Source organism: Nannospalax galili, unplaced genomic scaffold (genome assembly GCF_000622305.1).
Source record: "Nannospalax galili isolate Female #2095 unplaced genomic scaffold, S.galili_v1.0 scaffold702, whole genome shotgun sequence".
Lineage (NCBI taxonomy): Eukaryota > Metazoa > Chordata > Mammalia > Rodentia > Spalacidae > Nannospalax > Nannospalax galili.
In genome coordinates, this window is record NW_008348657.1 from 1,559,609 (window position 1) to 1,581,960 (window position 22,352).

The following is a 22,352-nucleotide window of genomic DNA, read 5'->3' on the forward strand; positions in this document are numbered from 1 at the left end:
TGCATGATGTAGGTTTGGTGGACTGCAGGAAAGCGTTTGACTGGTGTGGCAGAAATACTCCAGTAGAAAGCTCTCAGGAGTGACCTGAAAAATTGTGATTAACTTACAAATAAATAGATCTGAGCAAATAGACTAAAAGCTCATTAATGGCAAGAAAAAAACATGCAGGATGCCTTGAGGATTCGGGAGCAGAGGAATGGTGGTTTTCATGTTTCACACACCAGGAACAGGAAACCTAAACCAAAGGGACCTGCTGCCTGGAAGGAAGCTGAGAGCCACCTCACCCAAGATGCCCATGAAGGCATCCATGTCCCATCACAGTCTCCAGCAGATGCGCCTAGTGGGGTGTCACAGAGTTCCTAAAGGACCTCTAGGTTACCTAACAGATCCCGCAGCCATCTCAGCAAGCCGTCTCAAGTGTCAGCAAACTCCATATCAAGTTAAACTAGTGGCACCTGTCCCCACATGCCTATAGACTGTGCATGATGGAGGAGACACAGATGCTGCCCTGCCAGTGTGTCTGTGTTGAAGGACTCCTCCCAAGGCCCTAGGTGGACTCCAGAATCCAGTTGCTGCCAGAGAGGTGGGTGATGGGCAGTGATGAGTCTGGAGGAGGGCCTTGGCCTTGGTCTTCTCGGAGAGAGCCCTGCTCTCGGAAATCCTCTTCCTCATCAAAGAAGCCATTCTCCAGTGCATAAGTGCAGTCCGGGCTGGAGGCTGCCTGGCATGCTCCCTTGTACTCCTGAATGGACTCATAGAGGCTGTACAGTTGGCACAGCAAGGACATGTCCAACTGTCGGAGGCCAACCTTGAGGGAAGGGAGGGGAGGTAAAAACCAGAAGTCAGCACTGGAGTTTAATTTCAGGTGAACACTCAGCTAGCAAGCCACCCCAGCCAGCACATTCCTTCCCTCAGTAAGGCTCAGAAAGAGAGGCATCACACTTGCACTGTGTCAGGTCACACCTCAGACCTGACTTGAGTCCTCACCTACAGGGCAGTGAGCCCAGCCTGAGTTTGCCCTGGCACCCTGGACACACCCAGTGAGGCAACAGCAGTGCATGTACTGGGCACCTCTGCTGGTTTCACTGTGGATAAAATGAGGGGTGTTGATTCTCCTCACAACCAAAGACCCACATGCTTTCCCTGCCACCACAGCAAGACCCCATGATGCTGTCATCCTCAACTCTTAGGACAGCAGATTGCCTCTGGTCAGGGACAGAAGCTCACTGGTCAGTGTGACATATCCCCCCCATCTGCCAGCTTAGCCTCAGGTTTATCCAGGCACGACAAAGGTCAGATCCTCTCTTCCCTGGACAGGATTAGTGCAATCCCTCCCCAAGACAAAGGACTATGCAGAAACTGAAGATGCCGCCTGTCATCACCTCCTAGAGACATCACAAAACAAGTGCTTCTAAGAGTTCTGAAAGTGGCCCTTTTCAGGAAGAGAACTTGACAGAGGCGAGGCATGGTCACCAGGCCCACCTTGACCATCCCCAATGGCACTGTTAAAGTTCACACTTCCTACCAGGCCTTGCAATGAGGGATTTAATCTGGATCCTCTGCTGTGTTGACCCTATGTAATGGTAAGTGCATGGAGTAATGGTGCCCTGGGCTGTTCTCAGAAGGCAGCTGGGTTCAACAGGGCCAAGGCTGCAGCTTGAACAGGGAAGCAAGGGCAACCTGAGAAACCCTGGCCCTCCATCTAGGCCAGACTCCACTGTTCTTTATATTTACGTATATACGTGTGTGTCTGTGGGAGTGAATGCCACCTGGGTAGGGGAGGCCAGAAGAGGGTGTCGGGTGCCCTTGGAGCTGGAGTTACAGATGGTTGTGAACTGCCAGATGTGGGTTCTGGGAACTAAACTTAGGTCCTCTGGAAAAGCACCAAATGCTTATCAATGCTGAGCCATCACTCCAGCCCTTCCATCACTGTTCTTCCAAAGTAGTGCTGATGTGCATGTGTGTCAGGAGGAAAGAGGGTTCTGGAGTGCTGGGGAGGGATCCCAGGGCTTCATTTGTGCTAGGTAAGTAAGTGCTCTATCCCTGAGCCCCACCCTCAGCCCTCTGGCACCAGGTGGCCCCAATGCCCAGTTCCAAGACAGAACTAGCATTCTGGTTCTTGAGAACAAAGGTTTTTTATTTTGTTCTGTTTTCCTGGCCCTGTGTATTTTCTCTTCTCTAAGCACAGCATTTCAGACCAGCCAAGCAGAAAAATTCCTCAAAAGCTGAATTCCAGCTTTAGCTGTGAGGCTGAACAGAGAGCCACTGGAAGAGCAGTCGTTGTGGTCCTGGTTGTCCTGGTGATAGCACAATCTCCTTCCCACTGCTCTGGGTGCAGACTCTCACCTTGGAAAGGAGCAAGTTCAGGGTCAGGTTGCTGTGTGCTCTGCCCTCTACATCAATGCCAAGGTGCCTGAGAACATGCCACCTGCTGCCTACACGGCAGCCACTGCACAGCAGTCAGTCACCTGCCCGGCAGTCAGCCACCTGCACGGCAGTCACCCACACGGCAGTCAGCCACCTGCACGGCAGTCACCCACACGGCAGTCAGCCACCTGCACGGCAGTCACCCACACGGCAGTCAGTCACCCGCACGGCAGTCGCATGCACGGCAGTCAGTCACCCGCATGGCAGTCACCCACACGGCAGTCAATCACCTGCATGGCAGTCACCGCACGGCAGTCAGCCACCTGCATGGCAGTCACCCGCACGGCAGTCAGCCACCTGCATGGCAGTCACCCACACACGGCAGTCAGTCACCTGCCTGGCAGTCACCCACACGGCAGTCAGTCACCTGCCCGGCAGTCACCCACCTGCCCGGCAGTCACCCACATGGCAGTCAGTCACCTGCACAGCAGTTGCATGCACGGCAGTCAGTCACCTGCATGGCAGCCACCCACACGGCAGTCAGCCACCTGCATGGCAGTCACCCGCACGGCTGTCAGCCACCTGCATGGCAGTCACCCGCACGGCAGTCAGCCACCTGCATGGCAGTCACCCGCACGGCTGTCAGCCACCTGCATGGCAGTCACCCGCACGGCTGTCAGCCACCTGCATGGCAGTCACCCGCACGGCTGTCAGCCACCTGCATGGCAGTCACCCGCACGGCAGTCAGTCACCTGCACGGCAGTCGCATGCACGGCAGTCAGTCACCTGCATGGCAGTCACCCACACGGCAGTCAGCCACCTGCACGGCAGTCAGTCACCTGCATGGCAGTCACCCGCACGGCAGTCAGCCACCTGCATGGCAGTCACCCACACGGTAGTCAGCCACCTGCATGGCAGTCACCCACACGGCAGTCAGTCACCTGCATGGCAGTCACCCACACGGCAGTCAGTCACCTGCATGGGCGTCACCCAACTGGCAGTCAGGCCCACGCACAGCAGTCGCATGCACGGCAGTCAGTCACCTGCATGGCAGTCACCCACACGGTAGTCAGCCACCTGCATGGCAGTCACCCACACGGCAGTCAGTCACCTGCATGGCAGTCACCCACACGGCAGTCAGTCACCTGCATGGCAGTCACCCACATGGCAGTCAGTCACCTGCACAGCAGTCGCATGCACGGCAGTCAGTCACCAGGCACAGGGGCCATCTGCATGGCAATCAGTCACCTGCATGGTGGTCACCTACATGGCAGTCAGTCACCTGCACCGCGGTCACCTACATAGCAATCAGCCACCTGCACGGCAGCCACCTGCACAGCAGCATGAATAAAATCCAACCACCGAAACTTCCCCGAGTAAAGAGAGACTCCAGCAGAACCAGACCTGGGAAGTTCTACCTTGAGGTCCAGGAAGGAGGCCCACCAATGCCATGCCATTTCAATCAGATACTGTCTTGTTACACAAAGTCACAACCTTCCACATGTCTTTCCTGCAGAGCCCTCCATACCAGAGCTAAGTGTGGCCATCCACATGAAAACAGACCTAATGTAACTTTCCTAGTCACACTTTAAATACCTGAAGGCACCCCCCCACACACATACACACACATCGTAAACAATCCAACTGGTCAAGCCAGGCATGGTAGAGAATGCCTATCATCCTATCACTTGGAGGGCTGAGGCAGAAGGACCATGAGTTTGAGACCAGCCTGAGACACACAGTGATAGATAGCATCAAAGAGCAGAACCAACTCCTCCAAGCTGCACTCTCCAGGTCCTGCAGGGTTTCTTTCATTCGATATTCTAGTCCCACGAGCAGCCAAGAACTCCCTCTGCACTGGCTCCTATTCCTGAAAGTCCACTGTAGATCTGAACACAACCTCCACACCATGATGTTCTGACTGAGTAAACTCAAATACACCTGTCCCAGTATTTGAGACAAGGAATATTAACTTTAATAAAGTCCCTCCCTCCCAGAATTACACGTGGCTTTGCTTAAACTATAATAGAAGAGGTCATACAGCATGTGTACTACCTAGCCACTGTGACACCAGCAGGGTGGGACCCTAAGACTCTACAGTGATATGCACCTTCTAGGGTCAGCCCAGGGTGAGACAGAAGCATGGGCTCCCTGACTCTCAAACCCTGTTGGATGGCAAAGGCCCTAACCCCATGACCCCAAAGTCACCCAAGACTCATGGTGCCAGGTTTTCCCATGTGAAGTCTTCCTAGCCACCCAAGGATGTGGCCAGCGCAGGGTAGGAAACAGAGGATCAGAAGGGACCTCCCTGTACCATCACAATGGGGATGAGGGATGATTCACAGAGCTGCCTTGTCACTGGGTGTGACACTGGCCTAGAAACAAATGACCCGCCTAGCAATACAGTGTGGTCCTGACATACCTATTACACAACCAAACACGTGCCTAGCACCAAGGCACGTTTCACCTAAACATGGGGGTAGATGCCCACACCTACCCCATCTCCTCAAACTGCCTGTTCTAGACACCAGACTAACTTCCTCTTACTGGGCAGAATTTCCCAGGAGGACAAGTAGGAGTCATTAACTTCCTGGCCATGACAGGTGGCCCTCAGCATGGCTGTCAAACCATTTACTTAATACTCAAGGGGAGCTGGAAACCCTGGGGTAGACCTCCAGCAGCTGATCTGCTGTTCCTGGGGCTAAATTATGCCTACAACTACACCCAAGGACCAAGGCAAGATTCAGGCTAACGGCTGGAGAAACAGCTCAGCACTTAAGAACATGCACTGCTCTTCCAGAGGATTTGAGTTCAGTTCCCAGCACCCACGTGTGGCAGCCCACATTCCAGTTACCTGCACTCTCAGTATTGGATGCACCCATCTGGCCTCTGTGGGTACCTGCACTCAGGTGCAAATGCACATACCCACAGACACATACATACATACATACATAATTAAAAATAAAAATAATTAAAAAATTCAGGTGATTAAAAAAAATTCAGGTGATGAGCCACTTCACCCAGACTGGCCCCCACCACTCCACATTGCCCAGAGTGCCCAATCTACTCACCCCATCATGCAGACTACCCACCTGCATCTCTTATGGCCTCCTGGACTACAGCAGCTCCTGCACTTGGCAAACTGGCTGGCTCAGTAGGCCTTTTTCCCTACCCATCTCTCCTAACTGCTACATTTATGTCTCCCCACTTTACATGCAGCTGTGCACATGGGTGTCCTCTCTTGCTCAGAAGGCATGTTCCTCTAGCACAACTGCCAGCTCTGAAGGACACATTCTCGGTGACTGAGTGAACACAGAGATCTGTCCACATGTGGGGCCACACCAGCTTGGAGAACTCAGGGGGCTGGGGGGAGGCAGGTAAATCTCTGTAAGATTGAAGCTAGCCTGGTCTACACAGCAAGTTCCAGGTTAGATGGGACTATAGTGAGATCCGGTCTCAAAAAACCATCACTACCACAAAAAAAAACAAAAAAAAACAACCAAAATAACAAAAATCTTTGGAATAATAAAAGAGAAAATACCTAACAAGTGCACACATTGAGCAAGGCTACAAACTACAGAACTTTTCTGGAGAACCAGTTGGCAACATCTGAGACCTTAAACTGTCCCCTAACTTTGGACTGGCTTGCTAATTAATTTCAAGAAAATCACTGCACACAGAAATGATTCCAGCAGCATAGGAGTGCATCTTCTCCCTCTTCATTCTGAAGATGATTCTGACCCTATGAAAGATGAGGCAACTGAGGGGCAGAAACCAAGTCCAGAGACCAGTGGAATAGTGGCAGGGCAGGGAGCCACAGGGGGTGGGACCAGACCTGGGGCTGCTTGAGCTGCTTCAACAATCCCCAGCCATGTTTACTTCTGTCTTACCTGAATTTTCTAGGCTTTCTACCATTGGTATGTATGAACCACCAGTGAGAGATCCTTCACGGGGTTTGCTGCTGTTTTTGCAGCACTGAGTTGAACCTCAGGCTCTGTACATGCTAGGCAAGTGCTCTTATTATATCCCTAGTCACCTTTTCACTTTTTAATGTTGGGACAGGGTCTCACTAAGTTGCCCAGGCTGGTCTTGAACTTGTGATCCTCCTGCCTCAGCCTCCTGAGTGGCTGGGATGACAGGCCTGAACTACCAAGCCCTACTCAGTAATCTTTTATAAATGTAAGGAATGAGCATCACAAATCTCCTGTATGAAATTAGGAAACTCCCTAATTTGAATCAAGGCATCTAGTTTGTCAGGGAAGAAGAGATCTGTAATCAGATCAAAGCATCTGTTGACAGGAAAATGCAGAGAGAACACAACCAGAGTTGGTGTTGTAGAGATGGCTCAGACCAGCCACCTCAACCCAGTCACCTGTGCTCCCCAGGAATGCAGGGACGCCACACACCCTTGGACTCCAGATGCTCACTAAGCATGACAGTCTCCTCCCCTGGGTGGAAACACACCTGCGTCATTTGGCCAGCTTCCCCCACAGTTGATATTTTAGCCTCACCAAGCATAAGACTAGACATTAGAACCTAGGTGATTCCAATACAGACAGTAACTTTGAATAAACAGCCAAGTCCCCAGACTGAGCCAAACCAAAGGTTCACCCCTCTGCATGTATCCACCAATTCCTCTTCTAGGTAAGGCAGTGTGAGCAGAGAACATGTGCAGCAACACAGGACTCATTCTATAACTTCAGCCTCATTAGGACCCAGTTTCTCTCTAACCTACACCATCAAAGTACAAACGAAGCCCAGTTCCCTTGCTCAGTTCCAGGTTCAGAAAAGCAACTAACCACTTTCTTTAAGAAAAGTCTTTGAAGTCAGGCGTAGTGGCGCACGCCTTTAATCCCAGCAGAGGCAGGTAGATCTCTGTGAGTTCAAGGCCAGCCTGGTCTACATAGTGAGTTCCAGGACAGCTGGGGCTACAAGGGAGACCCTGTCTCAAAAACACCAAAAAAAAAAAAAAAAAAAGTCAAATCTTTTGGAGCTGGGAGGAGGGGTGCACAAACCTGTGTTTGGATCCCTACCATCATGTAAAAGCTGGGTGTGGTGGCACACACCTGCGATCCCAGAGCTAGGAGGGCCATGAGTGATAGGCAGATCCCTGGAGCGCATTGACCAGTCAACGTAACTGAATCCATGAATTCAGTAAAAGGCCCTGTCTCAAAAAGTAAACTGGAGAGTAATTAAGAAGACAAGTACCCAAGATCCACCGTGGCCTGCACAACATTTGCACACACATGCATATGCATCCGTTAGGAACATGTACACACACACACACACACACACACACACACACACACACACAGGGTCTTCAGCCAGGTGTTGTGACACATGCCTGTAACCCCCAGTACTTTATAGAGGATGAGGCAGGATGGTTACTTCAAGTTCAATTGAGGATATCCTGGGCTACATGTTTGCCTCAAAACAAAACAAAAGAAAAATGAAACAGGTCCAGGTGTGGTGGTGCATATCTTTAATCTTAGCACTTGTGAGGCAGAGGTAAGCAGATCTCTACAAGTTTGAGACTAGCCTGGTCTACATAGCAAGTTCCAGGCCAGCCAGGGCTACATAGTGAGACCCTGACTTAAAAAAAGAAAGGAAGGCAGCTGGGGCTACAAGGAGACCCTATCTCAAAAAGACCAAAAAAAAAAAAAAAAAAAAAAAAAAAAAAAAAAGGAAGGGAGGGAGAGAGGAAGGAAGAAATCATTGTTTACTTTTTTAATATTCTAATTGCATTTTAAAAGTCAAACAAGGACGCCCTTATAGAAGACCTGAGTTCAATTCCCAGCACCCATGTGAGGCAGTTCACAACTATCTGTTAACTCTAGCTCCAGGATATTCAATGCTCTCTTCTGGACTCCTTGGGCACCTGCATTCATGTGTACATACCTACATACAAACACACATGCATACACATAATTAAAAATAAGTCTTTAAAATAGTGAAATGATTCATGATTACAGGAACCAGCCTTCTATGACTCTGCTGTAAACCAGGAGTTTCAAACATACTTGTTTTGGGACATCTTTGTACTTTATAAAATTAGCAATAGTCCAAAATGCTCTTGTTCACGTGAGTTATAGCTACCACTAAAATTAAAATGAGAAACTTAGAAATGCTAGCTCATTAAAAATACTAACCCATAGCATGTTCACACATCACCTTTTAAGCTTATCTGCTGCCACAGTTACTCCTTTGTGGTAAGTTATCCTGTTTGAAGTGAATGAAGCCTAGCTTTACACATATCACTGGAAACCAAGGTAGTCATTCCATCAATAGTTGACTTTCTTCTTTTGATTAAGATTTACTTGTTTTTATTTTATGTCTATGAGTGCTTTGCCTGCCTGATGCCCTCAGAGGACAAAGAGGCTGGATCCCCTGGAACTAGAGTTACAGACAGTTGTGAGCTGTCATGTGGGTGATGGCCTCATAGGTTATCTTTGTCTACATAGTAAGTTCAAGACCAGCCTGGGACACATGAGATCTGTATCAAAGTGACAACTAAATAATCAAAATACCTGCAGTTGAACACAGTAGCATACACCTGTAATTCTAGCTATTTAGGAGGCGACAGTAGGATAATCCTGACATTCTGACCAACCTAGGGAACATATTAAGACTCGATCTAAAAAACAAAAATCCTGCAGTATACATCTATGTACAACTATTGCTATTCCTTTTTGTGACTGTAAGATGCATTTCTGAAAACAGCAAGTTTTGGGAGAAGGCAGAAAAAGGGCGTATTAGTTACTTTGTTGCTATGGTAAAATACCATGACCAAGGGAACTTATAAAAGGAAAAGTTTATTTGAGCTTATGGCTCCAGAGGGATCTGAGTCCATCATGGCAGGGAGATATGGTGGCAAGAGGTGGCAGGGGTAGAAGCAGGAACAGAAAGCTAAGCCCTCACATCTTCAAGCAGGCACAGGAAGCAGAGCAGGACTGGAGATCTGGCATGGCTTAAGAACTCTCTAAGCCCATCCCCCAGTGATGTGCTTCCTCCAGCATGGCTACACCTTCTAAGACCTCCCAAAACAAAGCCACCAACTGGGGACAAAATGTCCAAATACTTGGAGTCTATGGGGGGGGGGCATTCTCATTCAAACCACCACATTCCACTCTCTGGCCCCCATAGGTTCATGACCATATAAAATGAAAAATGCATTTAGTTCAACCTTAGAATGGTCCATTAATTAAGCTCTACTTACAGCAATCAACTGCTTTTCTAGTCCAAACTTCCAAAGTCTTCCACATTCCTCCAAAAACTCACATGGTCAGGTCTGTCACAGCAATACTCCATGAACCTGGTACCAACTTCTGTATTACTTTTCTGTTGCTGTGATAAAAAAAAAAACCACTGGCCAAAGCAATTTATAGAAAGAAGAGTTCATCTGAGCTTACAGTTCCTGAGGAATTAAAGTCTATCATGGCCCGAGAGGTAGCACAGTGGCAGGAGGTGGCTGGAGCAGGAGCAGAAAGCAGAAGTGCACATCTTCAAGCAGGCACAGGAAATGACTGAAATCTGGCAAGGCTTAAGAACTCTCAAAGCCCACCCCCAGTGACACACTTCCTCCAGCAAGGCCACAGCTTCTAAAACCTCCCAAAACAGTGCCACCAATTGGGGACAAAATGTCCAAATACTTGGAGCCTATGGGGGACATTCTCATTTAAATCATCACAAGGGGGAAGATGCACAAGGCATACTTCCAATCCCATCCCAACCCTAGGCCTCAGATCTGAAGCAAGCTGAAAACAGCCAGAAGACCCACTAATCAAGCTCTAAGAGTTTGGCCTCTCTGAGTCCTGGTATAGTCCAGGATACACAATGCTATAAGAGCCTGAAGAGCACAGAGACCTGATAGTGACATGCCAATATCCTATGCCCCTCTCATGACGGAGGTCTGAGAACACTGTATGGAGCTGGGGAAATGACTCCATAGGAGTGCTTGCTTTGCAAACATGAGACCTGAGTTCAATCCCAGAACCAGGTAAAAGAAGTAGGGCGTGACAGCCAGGTTGTGGTAGCACATGCCTTTAATCCCAGCACTTGGGAGGCAGAAGCAGGTGATCCCTGTGAATTTGAGGCCAGCCTGATCTACCTAGTGAGTTCCAGGCCAGCTGGGGCTACAGGAAGACCCTGTCTCAAAAAAAGAAAAAAAAAAAAAAAAAAAACCAAACAAACAAAAACAAAAGCAGGGTCTGGTATAGGAGTTTATAGCCCTAGCAATGGGGGGCAGGCAGAGATAGGAGAATTCCTGGGGCTGGCAAACTGGCCAGCCTAGCCCCCTTGGTGAGATCCACACCAGTGAGAGACCCTGTTGCAAAAGGGAGGGGGGCACTGGATAGATGACTTAGATACTGCTCTTGTAGATAAACTGAGTTGGTTCCCAGTACCCATTATCAGGCAGCTCACAAGTGTAACTCCAGCTCTCTAAGATCTGATGCCTTCTTCTGGCCTCCTTGGGCACTTGCACTCATGTACACAAATAACACATTTACACATAATTAAAAATAACTTTGAAGCCCTCTTCTGACCTTCACGGCATTGCATGACACGGGTGCACTCACATACATGCAATACACTCATACACATAAAAATTTTTTTTATAAAAAAATTAAAGGTCGATAGTACCTGAGAAACAACATCTGGAGTTGTCCTCTGACCTCCACATGTATGCTTACACACATACCTGTCCACCCACACACACATTAACAAAATTGTACCATGATTTTCTCCTGCGATTTGATAAAACACCATTTTAGAGGTTTTTAAGGAAATGAAATTACAAGGCCAAAGGGCAGGCATAGATTCAATTTCACAAGTGGTGTGAAAACTGCCCTCCAAAACAAACTGTATGTGCCTCCTGCCAGCTTCATAGGGGACGCCAGAGCTCCAAAGGCTACCCCTGCCATGCCTCTGGCAAGCTGTCCTTGTCTTCAGGTACAACTTGATAATATGTGTGTCTGCTGTTGGCCTCACTATGTACCTCAGGCTGGCTTCAAACTCAAGTGATCCTCCTGCCTCAACCTCACAAGTGCTGGGATTACAGGTGTGAGCCACCAGCCTGGCTTAATGGTGTTAAACCTGAATATTTTATTTCTAGTTATAAGTACTGTGGAGGGGTCCAAAGAACTTCTGCTTGTATGTTATACAAATAAATCTGAGAAACCTTATTCACCCACCTGAACCAGTCCAGTGAACTGCCTAGGAACACACCACTAACAGTGAACTGCCTAGGAACACACTAACAGTGAACTGCCTAGGAACACACTAACAGTGAACTGCCTAGGGACACACTAACAGTGAACTGCCTAGGCAGTGAACTGCCTAGGGACACACTAAAAAACACACTAACAAACAGTGAACTGCCTAGGGACACACTAAAAAACACACTAACAAACAGTGAACTGCCTAGGGACACACTAAAAAACACACTAACAAACAGTGAACTGCCTAGGGACACACTAAAAAACACACTAACAAACAGTGAACTGCCTAGGGACACACTAAAAAACACACTAACAAACAGTGAACTGCCTAGGGACACACTAAAAAACACACTAACAAACAGTGAACTGCCTAGGGACACACTAAAAAACACACTAACAAACAGTGAACTGCCTAGGGACACACTAAAAAACACACTAACAAACAGTGAACTGCCTAGGGACACACTAACAGTGAACTGCCTAGGGACACACTAACAGTGAACTGCCTGGGGACACACTAACAAACAGTGAACTGCCTAGGGACACACTAACAAACACACTAACAAACAGTGAACTGCCTAGGGACACACTAACAAACACACTAAGAAACAGTGAACTGCCTGGGGACACACTAACAAACAGTGAACTGCCTAGGGACACACTAACAAACACACTAAGAAACAGTGAACTGCCTGGGGACACACTAACAAACAGTGAACTGCCTAGGGACACACTAACAAACACACTAAGAAACAGTGAACTGCCTGGGGACACACTAACAAACAGTGAACTGCCTAGGGACACACTAACAAACACACTAAGAAACAGTGAACTGCCTGGGGACACACTAACAAACAGTGAACTGCCTAGGGACACACTAACAAACACACTAAGAAACAGTGAACTGCCTGGGGACACACTAACAAACAGTGAACTGCCTAGGGACACACTAACAACCACACTAACAAACAGTGAACTGCCTAGGGACACACTAACAACCACACTAACAAACAGTGAACTGCCTAGGGACACACTAACAACCACACTAACAAACAGTGAACTGCCTAGGGACACACTAACAACCACACTAACAAACAGTGAACTGCCTAGGGACACACTAACAACCACACTAACAAACAGTGAACTGCCTAGGGACACACTAACAACCACACTAACAAACAGTGAACTGCCTAGGGACACACTAACAACCACACTAACAAACAGTGAACTGCCTAGGGACACACTAACAACCACACTAACAAACAGTGAACTGCCTAGGGACACACTAACAACCACACTAACAAACAGTGAACTGCCTAGGGACACACTAACAAACACACTAACAAACAGTGAACTGCCTAGGGACACACTAACAACCACACTAACAAACAGTGAACTGCCTAGGGACACACTAACAACCACACTAACAAACAGTGAACTGCCTAGGGACACACTAACAACCACACTAACAAACAGTGAACTGCCTAGGGACACACTAACAACCACACTAACAAACAGTGAACTGCCTAGGGACACACTAACAACCACACTAACAAACAGTGAACTGCCTAGGGACACACTAACAACCACACTAACAAACAGTGAACTGCCTAGGGACACACTAACAACCACACTAACAAACAGTGAACTGCCTAGGGACACACTAACAACCACACTAACAAACAGTGAACTGCCTAGGGACACACTAACAACCACACTAAGAAACAGTGAACTGCCTGGGAACACACTAACAAACACTGAACTGCCTAGGGACACACTAACAAACACACTAACAGTGAACTGCCTAGGGACACACTAACAAACACACTAACAAACAGTGAACTGCCTAGGGACACACTAACAAACAGTGAACTCCCTAGGAACACACTCACAGCCTCCTCCTTGGCTTTCTCTTCTCCATATGTTCTTCCTTCTCCTCATGCCCACCAGCTCCTGGCTGGGATAGGTGTGGCTTTCCATATATCACCTTGGATTAGGAAGCTCTGGTCATCAGGCAAAGGCCTACTCTTGTCTCAGGCCTCTCCTCTGGTCAAGGATACCACATCCCAGCCTCCATCCAAGACTCAGAATGTGCAGACCTACAGGACAAGGCTGCCCATGGCTCTTGGAGCCAATCAGAGAAGTGAGCAGAGGACATAAAAATGAGCAGGCCTGGGCGAGCAAGCCTGTTCAGTAAAAGGGTGCTTGCTGCCAAGCCTGATAACCTGAGTTTGATCCCCAGGACCCACATGGTGGAAGGAGAGAACCGACTCCCACAAGTTATCCTCTTGAACTCTATATGCACAATATGTTATGCATGTGTACACACACTCTAAATAAATAAATAAAAAATAAAATAAAACAAATAAATTCGTTTTTTAAAATGATCAGGCTTTAGTGAGTTTCTGTTGCCCTGTAAACAGGTCTGGGAGTTTTGTCTCCAGAGTCCCGGGAGAACAAGGGTCTTAGTGTTATGTGTCTTCAGGGACAGGGACAAGAAAGAATAAAGCAATGAGAGACCACTTTGGAAACGAGTGGGCGGGAGGCACTGCTGGCTGCTGGCACTGGCAAGGGGCACATATCTGACTGGCTGGCCCCAGGCTGGCTTCCTGCTCAATCTACAATCTGCATGTGTGGTTTCCGTCACAGGACCATGGAAAAAAAAAGGCCTTTTCAAGGGACCCTGGAGTCCCCAGGGAGTTTCCGCTGGCATTCCAAGAGCGAAATGTCAAGGTTCCCAGCTGTTGCTGCTGCGGGGGTAAAGTGCAATGGACCATGGTCTCCTTCCTGAGCTGTCCCACACACTGTTGCCCACCTGGCCTTAGCGAGCCACAGCAATGCACAGAGTGGGGGAAGGGCACTATCCTTGAGATGCAGCCATGCCCCGGCTGCTGCTGCAAATGAAAAAATGCACTGTGTGCCAACACCTGGGGCACTCTGACATTTACATACGACAAATGGGTATTTTTTAAAACAAATGGGTAAGAAAGAGAAGCGAGTGCAATAGGTGAGACACTTGTTAGGTCAGTAAACCAGGAAAGCCTATGTGAGCCTCCACAGGTAGGTAAATAGGACGAAGTCTAGCAGTCCAGAATGACATTTCACAACCATGTAAAAACACCCAAATCCACTGTGCTGGATAGCTTTAGTGTCAACTTGACACACTTGGGTAGAGGGAGCCTCAATTGGGGAATTTCCTTCATTGGACTGGCCTGTGGCTATGTCTGTGGGGCATCTTCTTGAGTGATGTGGGAGGGCCCAGCCCACTGTGGGTGGTGTCACCCCTGGGCAGGTGGGCCTGTGTTGCGTAAGAAAGTGGGCTGAGCAGGGGCCAGGGGAGCAAGCCAGTAAGCAGCGTTCCTCCATGGTCTGTGCTCCAGGCTCCTGCCCTGAGTTCCTACCTTGGGCTCCCTGATGAATTGTGACCTGGGAGATGTAAGGCAAATAAACCCTTTCCTCCCCAAGTTGGTATTGGTCAGAGTATTTTGTCACAGCAATGAAGAAACAAACTAGGACATCCACCCATATCCACCCCCATCTATTTTATTTCCTGTTTGTCCTCAGTCCTTCACCGAGCTTTACAAATGCTCACTCAGTGAACATGCAGAGTGGGATCCTACCACTATTCTGAAGACAGCAAACTGTGTGCACACTCGAGCTCCAGAGTCGATATCAGTGTCTTCCTCAATTGCTTCTCCACCTTTTTTCTTTAATTTTTAAAAATTTATTTTTATTTTATGTGTATGAGTGTCTTGCCCTCATGTGTGTAAGTGCACCTGGGTCATGCAAAGCCTGTGGAGGCCAGAAGAGGGTGGATCCCCTGGAACTGGACTTATGGAGAGTTGTAGGTGCTGGGAATCAAACCCAGGTCCTCTGGAAGAGCAGCCAGTGTTCTTAACCACTGAACCATCTCTCCAGGCCCTCTATCTTACCTTTTGAGGCAGGGGTTTTTCACTGAACCTGGACCTCACTGTTTCTGCTAGACTAGCTGGCCAGTGAGCTTCAGAACTCCTTTTGTCTCTGGCCCCCCAGCACTGTGATTATGTGCCCACTGCCATGCTTGTCTTTTCTGTGTGTGCTGAGGATCGAAACTGGGTCCCCAAGCTTGTATACCACTTTCTCCACTCAGCTAACTCCCTAGCCCTACAACATTTTTTAAAAGAGGCAGGCGGATCTCTGTGAGTTCAAGGCCAGCCTGGTCTACATAGTGAGTTCCAGGACAGCTGGGGCTACAGGGAGACCCTGTCTCAAAAAGATAAAAAATATATATATATATGTATTTTTATTTTATATATATTTGAGTTTTTTGCCTGCATGTATTTATGTGTGCTGCATGCATGTGTGGTGCCCCTGTCAGAGGCCAAAAGAGGACACCCAATCACCTGGAACTGCAGTTACAAACGAGTGTGAGCTGCCATGTGGGTGCCAAGAACTGACCCAGGTCCTCTGCAAGAGCAGCAAGTTCTTAACTGCTGAGCTATTTCTCTAGCCCCAGCCTGGCCTGTGTAGGGAGACTGTCTAAAAAAAAAAGCAAGCAGCTGAGTGTGGTGGTGCACGACTTTAATCCCAGCACTCAGAAGGCAGAGGCAAGCAGATCTCCAAAGCCAGCCTGGTCTACATGTGAGTTCCAGGCTAGCTGGGTCTGCAGGGAGATCCTGTCTCAAAAAGAGCAAAAAAAAAAAAAAAAAAAAGGAGGGGAAGGGAGGGGGCAAACAAACAAGCTGTGCATGGTGGTGCATGCCTATAATCCTAGGGTTGGAGAGACAGAGACAAGATCCAGAGTCATAGTGAGCTCAAAGTAAACCTGGACTACATGATACACATGCCAAAATGGTAACATATTATATGCTGTACTGGACAGCTTTAGTTGTCAACTTGACACACCTGGGTAGAGGGAACCTCAATTGGGGAATTTCCTTCATTGGACTGGCCTGTGGCCATGTCTGTGGGCCATCTTCTTGATTATTGAGTGATGTGGGAGGGCCCAGCCCACTGTAGGTGGTGCCACTCCTGGGCAAGTGGGCCTATGTTGTATAAGAAAGCAGGTTGAGCAGGGGCCGGGGCAGCAAGTCAGTAAGCAGCCTTCCTCCATGGCCTGTGCTCCAGCTCCTGCCTCGGGCTCCCTGATGAACTGTGACCCAGGAGATGTAAGCCAAATAAACCCATTCCTCCCCAAGTTGGCACTGGTCAGAGTATTTTGTCACAGAAATTGAAAGTAGACAAGAACATATATATATATCAAAAATGACAATATTAATAATATAAACACCATTAAAAGAGAGTTCTAGGCAGGGCAGGGCTACTCAAAACAAAACAAGGGGCTGGAGAGATGACTCAGCAGTTAAGAGCCCTGGCTGCTCTTGCAGAGGACCTGGTTATGAATCCCAGCATCCACATGGTGGCTAACAACCATCTGTAACTCCAGTTCCAGGGAATCTAATGTCCTCTTCTGTCCTCCATGGGCATTGCACAACAGGGGTGCACTTACATACATGCAGGCACAACACTCATACACATAAAATAAAAAAATCAGAAAACAAAACAAAATCCATCCAACAAATAAAAACTCCAAATAGAGGTATGTTCAGTGATTGCTTTTTCAGAAAAAAAGCACTAGTTGACCTGGGGATCTTTCCAAATGGACTCTTTTGGGAAGGACAGGGACTACTGTGGCAGAATTTCAGAAATGGGGGAGGGGTATGACTAGAACGGGAAGTACTGGACTTGAAGCCACAGCCCTAAGCAGAGTGAGGTGTTACTAAGCATGGGCCTGAAACTCTGCCTTCTCAGCTGTGGACAGCAGCGCCCCCCACTTGTATCATTAGTGTCACACCCTCAGCTCCAGCCAACTCTCTTCCAGCCTCCAGCTCTGCATCTGACATGTCTAGCACATACCATCTTTTCCCTTAAACAAACACCCCTCCCAACACCCACAATGTTGCAAGGAAACCCTTTCCCAGTGAATCATTATCAATTTTCCAAATGACACAGAATTGCTACAGTATGCACACTCTGCAGTCACTGAAGACCCTACGACATAACAGTGACAGGAGACATGTTTGCACCATGCACCCTCCAAATGCCGGTGTGTACAGATTGTTCAGTGCAATGATCACACAGCGCTATGGAGCCCAACAGGGCTGGGACTTCATGGGAGTTAAACTATGATCCACCACCTCCAAGGACAACACTCACGTAGACAAACACACACAGACACATAATTAAATGCAATAAAAATAGGGACTGGAGAGGTGGCTCAGTGGCTAAGAGCACTGGTTGCTGTTGCAGAGGACCTGGGTTCAGTTCCCAGCACCTACATGGCAGCTAACAACCATCCATAACTCTAGTTTCAGAAGATCCAATGCCCTCTTCTGGCCTCTGAGGGCACTGCACAACACAGGTGCACTTACCTGTATGCAGGCAAAACACTCATATGCTAAAAAGTAAATAAAAAATAATAATCTTAATTTTAAAAATACAGACTTGGGCCCGGCGTGGTGGTGCACACCTATAGTCCCGGCACTTGGGAGGCAGAAGCAGGTAGATCACTGTGAGTTCAAGGCCAGCCTGGTCTACATCGTGAGTTCCAGGACAGCTGGGCTACAGGGAGACCCTGCTTCAAAAAGACAAAAAAAAAAAAAAAAAAAGACTTGGAGTACTTATCCCATGAAAAATATACAAGGTGTGATGGTTCTGTCAGCTTGACACAACCTAGAATCACCTGGGCAGAGTCTCAGTCAGGGATTTTGTTGATCAGGTTGGCCTGTGGGCAGCACCATTTCCTAGGCAGGGGATCCTTGCCTGTGTAAGTGGAGAGACAGCTGAGCACTAAGCATGCATGCATTTATTCTCTCTCTGTTCATAACTATGGATGTAACTAGCTGCTTCAAGTTCTTGACACCTTAACTTCCCTGCAATGACAGGTTGTAACCTAGAACTATAAGCCAAATAAACCCTTTCTGCCCTAAGTTGCTTTCTGTCAAGGTATCTTTATCTCAGCAACAGAGACAAAATTAAAACACAAGGATTTAGATAATGTATAGAAAACATTTACTTTTTGCTTGTTCTTGAGATAGGGTCCCCTTATGTAGCCAAGGTTGCCCTCAAACTTGTAATCCTCCTGCTTCAGCTTCCCAAGTGCTGGGATCACAGGCATGCATTACCATGCCAGGGGAAAGCACTTACATTTTGCTTATACCCAAAACATCTGCATATCCCAAAAAACGATCAGTGATTATCTCTCTGTGCTAGACTGTGATATTATGGCAGAAGTTTGTTGGGAATTGAACCTGAACTTAGGGCCTTGTGATGATTAATATTGTCAACATGGCAATCTAGAATCACCTAGGAGACAAACCTCTGGGCATGTCTGTGAGGGAGTTTCTAGATTGTGTTAATTGAGGTGGGAAGACCCATCCTAACTGTGGGTGGTATTATGTCATGGCCTGGGGTCCCAGACTGAACAAAAAGGAGAAAGCGAGCTGAGCACCAGCATTCACCTCTGCTTCCTGCCTGTGGATGCAAGTGAGCAGCTGCCTCACGCTCCTGCTGCCATGGTTTCCCGCCATGATGGCCTGTATCCTGGAACTGTGTGCCAAAATAAACCCTTCCTTCCTTCCTCCTTGGTTTTGTCACGTTTGATCACAGCAATAAGGTAATACAGGCCTCATGCATGCCAGATGAACATTCTGCCACTGAGCTATATCCCCAGTCCTAGGAATATGAATAACTTTTTATGTGAATAATAAGCAACCTTGAGTTATCTTTAATTCCTTTTTTAAAAGTATTTTATTTTTATTTTATGTGTATGAATGTTATGCCTGCATGTAAGTAAGTGCACCTGTGTAGCGCAATGCCTGTGGAGGACAGAAGAGTTATGGACAGTTGTTAGCTGCCATGTGGGTGCTGGGATTTGAACCCGGGTCTTCTGCAAGAACAGTGTTCTTAACTGCTGAGTCTTCTCTCCAGCCCCTAATTCATTTTTTTTAAAATAGCTTTCAGGACTCTTTAGCAATCCTTTGACTTTTGGGCTTGTACTCGCATTGCATTCGAACTCCCAGGCACACCTAGGATACTTCCCAGCAGCCTCCTGCACTCATTACACCCCTCAAAATCTGACCAGGATTGAGCCCTCCTCCTGCTGGCACTGTGCCAGCAACATGCCAGTGGTACTCAAAGCTTCCCAGAGCCACCTGGTCACTCCCAAACCCTTCTTGTTCAAATTCCTGTCAATCTGGAGGCCCACAGCTCCACAGATTGCTTTGGTCTCAGTGTCCTCTTCCCTTGTTGAAATCCTGTCACCTGAAGGCCCCCCCCCACCTCCAGGGCTCCCCACAAACGTGTAGAAAAGAAGCCCTTGCAAGGGACACCCCCTTTTTCTGTGCTTACATACATATGACTTTTCCCCTCAGGCTTGTATCACATTCTGCCCAGAACAGATTTGACCTTAGGCCTTCAAATTAAATGGATCTGGGCAGACCCTCTAGAGTGAAAGCTCCATTCTAATTAAGCAGAACACGAGCTATTGTTAGGGACCCTCGTCCCTGGGTCAGTAAATCTCTTAAAGAGCTAGAAGACAGACTGAAAGAAAGACCTTGTGACATTTCTTGAAAGGAACCTGTCAGGGCCAGTAGCCATACCCCACCTTTAACACTTATCAGGCAGACTGGCAGCTGCTCATTTTCCACCTTTCCCATAGCTGAGATTCAGAGCTCCGCCCAAGGCATAATTACAAGGTTCTGCACTTTAGTCACAGCAGGAAGGACCTGAGAAATACCTTAGGGAATGCAAGTTGGCTCCTAAACCTGAGAACTGGGCTCCCAGTGGCCCAAATCCCTCTCTTGGGATGTTTACAAAGCAGAGCTTCACGCCTAAGTGGAAGAAAAAATTCTCACACACCCCTGGGTGAGTCTTCTTATTCCACCCAGGGGTTCGGGCCATGTTCAAGTGCAGGCTGTAAACACGCTAGGTGTGAATTTATCTAATTAAATTGCAATTCACCAGCTGTGCCACACTCAGGTTAACAGTTATTAATAAATAAAAACAGGGGGCTTGGAACCTGAGATGTAAAAAGCTTAGGAAATCTTTTCACAAAGAATTAGGTATCACTTCCATGCCAGTTGCAGAGTGGACAGTCTCTGACCTATTAAGTGTTAAGTGTTAAGCCTGGTTTCTAGATTCATTAAGTCTCAGTTTGCAGATCCGCTCCTTAAAGGAGGTATAAATTGAATTTTCTAAACAATGTATCAAATGCACTAGACGATTAAAGAATTCTGAAACTTTGGCAAATTTATCTTAGGGGACAATAAAGTTCCTTAATATTTACCAGGCCCAGTGGATCTTGGACTGGGGGAAGGAAAAGGGGCAGAGGATTACAGGAGGGAGGGCTCTTCCTCCCTCCTAAACTGCCATGGGGAGCCAGTTGGAACTGGGCTCCCAGCGGCCCAAATTCCCGCCCTGGCGTCACCCTGAACCTCAAGACGCGGTGCAGGAACATCTAATGCACTTCCCAGGGCTGAGAAAAACTAAACCCTATTGTTTGAGACCAGACGCACCGACTTCACCAGGCCTGAGCACCGCTTCCGCGCCGGTAATCGGATTCCGGCCGCGCGGCCCGGGAGGGGCCAGCCGTCCATCTGTCCACGCCAACCTGCAGGCGCGCAGGAAACCTGTCCTCTCGGGACGCGGCAGGGGACCGCGCCGCGCCCAGACCCGACCACGGCGAACCCCGGCTGCCCTCCAAGCGGGCGTCTGGCTGCGGGGAGGCCGAGAAGGGCGAGCGGGCTACCGAGGGCTGGTCGACCAGTGTCCCCCGACGGGGCTCACACCGCCCGGTCCTTACCATTTCCTTGCGCAGCAGCGCCAGCGCGGCGTCCAGGTTGGGGGGCTTCGCGCGCAGCCTCGCTGCCCACGCCCCGCCGCCACCCACGCCCCCGCGGCTCAGCTCGTCCTGGATGCGCGACTTCTGCGCGTACAGCCGCTCCAGGTGCCGCCAGCCGCCCGTCGCGCCGCCGCCCGCCGCCGAGTGCAGCAGGCCGCTCAGACTCTTGGGCAGCGGCGGAAGCCCGTCCACGCGCAGCCCCCGGGCCGTGCCCGCCGACCCGGCCCCGCTCATCGCGCCACGGCCGGGCCACAAGCACAACTCCCGGCCGAGGTTCGCAGCCCCGCGGGACCCCGCCCACTTCCCGCCCGCCGGAGTCCCGCCCGCGGCCCCGCCCTCCCCGAGGTCCGCCCCCTCCCGGATCCTCTTCTGCCCCCGAGGCCGCGCCCCGCCGCTGAGGTCGCTCGCCTCTGGCTATGTTCCCACCCTTCAGCGGCCCCCGCCCAGGGCCCTAGGTAAAGTGGAGCGGAGCCAGGGGAACCCAACCTACAACCCGTCCCACCGCTCTGAGCCGCACCTCCAGTGTCTCCGCCTCTCCACCTCCCACCTCCAGGCCCAGCCCCATCCCCAGCGGGTCTACCCCCTACTCCAGCCCCAGTTCCAGCCCAAGTCCCACCACTCCAGGCCCGCCCCGTCTTCGGCGTCCCCAGCCACTGCACCCCTCTCTCCCCTTCAAGGAAGCTCCTGCTCCCTCCCAGATCCATGCTCTAGGCTGGGTCCAGTCTGGCCACGCCCACCAGTCCCTGAAATTGCTGGACTCCACCCATGGCGCCCAGCCCCAGCACGTACCCCACGGTAGGGATCAGATCGCCGGCGAGGCCTCGGGAAAGGAGGCCACCGGGAGGCATGACAACAGCCAGGTCCGCACAAAGCACATGCTCACGCGG

General features: G+C 49.2%; 1 protein-coding gene across 1 annotated transcript; it reads right to left on the reverse strand.

The window, feature by feature from the left end:
• Window positions 1-6: 6 nt before the first annotated feature.
• Fam89a (family with sequence similarity 89 member A) lies at window positions 7-21,766 on the reverse strand. Its single transcript, XM_008845795.3, has 2 exons — window positions 21,427-21,766; window positions 7-808 (listed from the first exon to the last, which is right to left on the reverse strand). Exons 1-2 carry the CDS (start codon window positions 21,697-21,699, stop codon window positions 548-550), a joined length of 534 nt encoding a protein of 177 aa, XP_008844017.1. The 5' UTR covers window positions 21,700-21,766; the 3' UTR covers window positions 7-547.
• Between the last annotated feature and the right edge of the window lie 586 nt (window positions 21,767-22,352).